Consider the following 5333-nt stretch of genomic DNA (forward strand, 5'->3'; position numbering starts at 1 on the left):
CTACACAAATGGAGAGACCTATTTATAGATCTCAATTGGAGATTAGTCAAAAATTAATACATCATTAATTACATCATCACACACTAATTTTCAATATTTTACAACTCAATTTTCAACTTTCAACCTTCAACATTCAACAATAAATAATAATATATATTTATATATATTTTCAACAAGTGGTTATATTTAGAATTGTCAAATAAGTCGAGTTTGTTAAGCCGTCCCACCTCGCCCCGACCAACAAAAAAAAACAGATTGGATTGATATTTCTTAACCCGTTTAAATAACATCTGGCCATGCATCGACTCGTCGAATGATGGGTTTTGAGGGTTGTAGGTAGGGGTGCAAACGAACCGAATCGAGCCGAATAATGATAAAATTTTAAGGCTCGAATTCGGCTCGATAAGAGTATATTCGAGTTCGAGCTCGATTCGAAGTTCGATAATTTCAAATATTTTGGCTCGAGCTCGGCTCGAAATGAAGTTCGAGTTCGAGTTCGGTTCGAAATATTCGAATCTATTCGTGAACTATTCGGATATTATGGTTCGAAAGGCTCGAAATGTTCGAAAAAATTCAAAATGTATATATATTTATTATAGAATTATATTATATTAATTAAATATCAAGGCTCGCGAACTATTCGCGAACTATCGAACAGGGTAATTACGGCTCGAGCTCGGCTCGAAAAAAAGTTCGAACATGTTCGAATTCGGCTCGAGTTCGATAAACTCAAATACGAATCAAATATTTATCGAGCAGACTCGTAAAACTCACGAACATGTTTGGTTCGTTTGCACCCCTAGTTGTAGGTCAACCATTCATGGATCGATTAATATAACTAAAAATTAATTAAAGACATGTCAAGGTTGGATTGAGAAATTCACAACTCGTCCGAATAACGGTCCATCTTGTCTTGTCCCGCCCATTCAAATGGTGGATCGTTATAAATTACGGGTTCACAACAATTCCTAATGTGCATATAAGGTAGTGTTTGAAAGAGCTTCTAAAAAACAAATTATAAATTTTTTTAAAAAAAGATTTCACAAAATTTCAAAAATATTTAATTTTTATAAAATATAAAAAATACTTCTTAATAACTCTCCCAGCTACTACCTAACATATGTTTGACAAATCACAATTAACCGTAAAAAAGAGAAAATTGGTGCGAATTGGGAAAATCCAATACGAGTGAGAGATAAAAAAAAAATTAAGAGGGGCGTTTTGGTCATTTAACACAGAGATAATCCGACAGAGAAAAGTACGGCCCGCGCGGTCCTCGTTTGTATCCGATTAAAAAATTTCCCCACCTACCATCCATTCATGAAGACCAATCTCCGCTACCCAAATTTCACACCCAATATCTGCCTCACGATCATCTCAATCCAACGGTTTATATTCACAAACTAAATCCCCAGTAACGCCCCACTATAAATTATACTCTCACACTTCTCATCCCTTCCCCAGTTTGTGCCTGTGCTCTCCACACTCGCAGTCTCTCCAGCTAGGGTTCATACATTTGCATTCGGGACCGTTTGATCTCTCCATTCTAAGGTCAGTCGAGTAGAAGGATCCTACGATCTGGCTTTTTTTTTTTAAAGATCGATTCTTATTTTTTGATGATTGTTGACGATTTTTATGCATGTAGATGCTTCTGTTTTCATACGTTATTTTTTGTGAATATTCTGTGATTTCTTATTTGGTGAAGTTACTTTTTTGATGTTTTGGGTTTTTTTTTTTGCGTGATTTGAATGAACTTTGATTACAGGAAGCAGCGGAAATGGTGAAGAATTACCCGACCGTTAGTGAGGAGTATCTGAAGGCTGTCGAGAAAAGCAAGAAGAAGCTTAGGGGATTCATCGCTGAGAAGAATTGTGCTCCGCTTATGCTCCGTCTTGCGTATGCGTTCCTTGCCGTAGCTGATTTTTGGTTTCCTAGTTTTTATGGTTCATGTAGTCCGTTCATTAAGGAAAATTGATGATCTGTTAATTATTGAGTTAAGATCTAGTTAGACTCATCAATATGTGTCTGTGCAGTAGTAAATGCATCCCTTCGGTAGGGTTTGATCAATTTGAACATCACAAAGTTGTGATTCTCCAGTTAAAATGGGTAGAAAACTTGTTTGGTTTACTAATAAGTAAACTAATTCAGTGGAAATCTTAGGAACTCTCGAAAATTGTGTATTTATGATCAAAATCACGTCTACACATCTTATTCATATGGGTTTTGAAAATATTAATGATCCTGAACATGTGGATGAATGGAATAGCTGTTTTATCCCTCATTGCTTGTGCCGTGAATCTTATTTTCCGAATAAGCTTGCATTCTGCGGCATGCTCTAATTTGTGTTTTTACAAGTATCCTATGTTTTCAGTTCGATTCACATGTCGCGGGTACCTAATGACATATCATGTATCTCTACTGTTTGTTGTTCAACATTAATTGTAAAAGCAATCACTTGATTCTGGTGATAGTTTGTTTTTCCTGATGGAAATGTGGTACATTGGGATTGCAGATGGCACTCTGCTGGGACATATGACCAGTGCAGCAAGACTGGAGGTCCTTTTGGAACCATGCGATTCAAAATTGAGCAGGGACATTCTGCCAACAATGGTATTGACATTGCCGTTAGGCTGTTGGAGCCCATTAAGGAGCTATTCCCCATCCTTTCTTATGCTGATTTTTATCAGGTACTTTGTCTTTAGCACTTTGTGGACTTCAACACTGTATGTTAGTTGATGGATAATGGAAATATTTAATGTCCTAAATCATGCATGCCTAGTTGGCTGGAGTTGTAGCCGTTGAAATTACTGGAGGGCCTGAAGTTCCCTTTCACCCAGGAAGGCCTGTAAGTGAAGCCTTTCATCTGTATTGTTTATTTATTTAATGTTGTGAATGAATATTGTGAAATTGTGTCAAGCATCTTGAAAATTTGTTCAAGGAACTACTTGTGTTTTATATTTGGATGCTTGTAATTTTAATTACGCAACCATTGACTATGTAGTGAAATTTTAAAAACTGCAGGACAAGTTGGAGCCTCCTTTGGAAGGTCGCTTGCCTGATGCTACCAAGGGTGAGTAAGAACATTTGCTCTTCGTAGAATTTTGTAGGATTTAGAAAGAAAATTGAGAAACTAAGCTAATATTTTCAGTTGTACTGAGGTTTTTATTTATTTTTTTTTGCTGTTAAGTACACGTTTCTATCTTTGATATTTTATCTTCATTTGATGTAACCAGGCTCTGACCATTTGAGGGAAGTTTTTGGCAAACAAATGGGACTGAGTGATCAGGATATTGTTGCGCTCTCTGGTGGCCACACTCTGGTCCGCATTTTCTACAGTTATTTCATTTAATAAATACTACCAGGATTTACTTTAATTCTTCCTTTCTGATAATTGTGTGCTTATTCAAACAGGGAAGATGTCACAAGGAGCGCTCTGGATTTGAGGGACCGTGGACTTCTAACCCCCTTATCTTTGACAATTCTTACTTCAAGTAATTCTATCTGTCTCAATTTCTTATACCGTGCTTAGATCTTGTCTTTCTGTTTGTCTGAAGGACCCAATTATAAAGGTTTGCATCTTGACTTATGTACTTATGTTTTTGGTTATAAACAGGGAGCTTCTGAGTGGAGAGAAAGAAGGGCTTTTGCAGTTGCCATCAGACAAGACTCTTCTCACCGACCCTGTCTTCCGCCCACTCGTAGAGAAATATGCTGCAGTACGTGTCTAACTTTCAAAAACTCTCTTCTTTCTATCAGGCATCAGCAATCTTTTCCTGATATTTAAATTGTTTTTTGTTAGGATGAGGATGCCTTCTTTGCAGATTATGCTGAGTCTCACCTTAAGCTCTCTGAGTTGGGGTAAGACATTATCATGAAGCTGTGTTTGTTTGTGCAAAAACCGATGATCTTGTTTCAACACATTTTTTGACGTTCCAATTTATCTTAAAAGTTTTTCATCAAATACATATCTTGTATATCGGATTAAGTTTTCAAAGCACTATTAATGCAATTTTCTATTGAAATTTCTGCAATATATTACATCATCTAACCTTTTATAAAATCACACAAACCCTAAACCCAATAAATGATACAGTTCATCAACCTTCACAATCTGTATTACCACACAAGTTCACATGTATTTTCTGGAGTCTCACTTTTATTCGCACTATTAGAAAAAGTTTCAAATCGAAACAAGGTGAAGTCGTTGATATATGTTGATTTTGATTTGCAGATTTGCGGAGGCCTAGAATGTTGGCCCAAGTAAGGAGTGATGGATGACCTAATTTGTCTGTCGTTTGTGTTGTCTCCTGATTCTGGCAAACTTGTTGATGTATTAAGCTACTTGTGCTTTCTTTTGATGATTGTTGGAATTTGAGATGGTCGTCAACTTTACAAGAATAATAAATTTAGACTGCAAATTTAGCTCTTTTTTTTTTTGAAAAAAAAAAAATCTTGTTTCATATTTGTTTGTGGGTGAATGCGTATTGTCTATGGAGTTCACTCCTCTTGTCCTCTTGTTGCATGGAGTATGATCCCCAACGGCAAACCCCCATTGAGATCCCTATATTTATAGTTTAAAATTAAAATAAAATATAATATTTAGGAATCTATCATATGTGGGGTTTCTATGGATGTCGTGTCTCCCATGATTGGTCCAAATCAAGGAGTCTCACGTGAAGCTCATTGATTAGAACTAATCAAAATCCGCCACGTTATTCACAGGATATTATATTGTAGGTAGCATCGACATCTCCCATATGTGGAAAGGGGGTGTTAATTTCTTAATAAAATATTTATGAAGTTAAAGTAAGATAATACGATGTCGACTTTCTAAATATTTTTTATATTATTATTCGAATTTATTTAAAGTCTCAATATTTATCTATTACATACGTTAATGCATTATCATCCATGAATTCATTGGATGACAATTTCCTCCCAACTCCATGGGAAATCGGATACCCCACCTGAATGAATGAAGAGTATGGAGATATTTTTTGAACTCGATTAAATAAATATGTAAATGGATATGAGATTTCGGATTTGAGGATAGAGCAGAATGTAATAACATCTTACACATCTCGAATTGAATACCCGATTCTATATATATAGATATACACACATATATTATATATAAATATAGAGAAATTTTAAGAAGTTCAACAATTCCTGCCCACCTTGTCCCCAACCACTAAAGTCCGGTATCGGATTTTAGTTGTTTTTTATTTTTATTTTTCGCATCACTAAAACACGGTACCGGGTTTTAGTGGTTGGGGACGAGTTGAGAATAATTGGTTGGACAACTGAAAATTTCTATATAAATATATATGTAA

At 35.6% G+C, this 5333-nt stretch overlaps 1 protein-coding gene across 1 annotated transcript; it reads left to right on the forward strand.

Moving 5' to 3' along the window:
* Positions 1 to 1392: 1392 nt before the first annotated feature.
* Positions 1393 to 4429, forward strand: LOC140880295 (L-ascorbate peroxidase, cytosolic-like). The gene is made up of 10 exons (XM_073284623.1): positions 1393 to 1551; positions 1766 to 1896; positions 2513 to 2687; positions 2780 to 2845; positions 3022 to 3070; positions 3234 to 3319; positions 3412 to 3491; positions 3614 to 3716; positions 3800 to 3858; positions 4232 to 4429. The coding sequence occupies exons 2-10, from the start codon at positions 1778 to 1780 to the stop codon at positions 4245 to 4247; spliced, it is 753 nt and encodes a 250-aa protein (XP_073140724.1). The 5' UTR covers positions 1393 to 1551; positions 1766 to 1777; the 3' UTR covers positions 4248 to 4429.
* The last annotated feature ends 904 nt before the right edge of the window (positions 4430 to 5333 follow it).

Source organism: Henckelia pumila, chromosome 1 (genome assembly GCF_033568475.1).
Source record: "Henckelia pumila isolate YLH828 chromosome 1, ASM3356847v2, whole genome shotgun sequence".
NCBI lineage: Eukaryota > Viridiplantae > Streptophyta > Magnoliopsida > Lamiales > Gesneriaceae > Henckelia > Henckelia pumila.

Bases quoted from the DNA above. Each gene is read 5' to 3' on its own strand.
- LOC140880295 (XM_073284623.1), top strand. From the start codon at position 1,778: ATGGTGAAGAATTACCCGACCGTTAGTGAGGAGTATCTGAAGGCTGTC. The intron at 1,897-2,512 runs GTATGCGTTCCT...TTGGGATTGCAG, and splicing joins CCGCTTATGCTCCGTCTTGC to ATGGCACTCTGCTGGGACAT. The intron at 3,492-3,613 runs GTAATTCTATCT...GGTTATAAACAG, and splicing joins TTTGACAATTCTTACTTCAA to GGAGCTTCTGAGTGGAGAGA.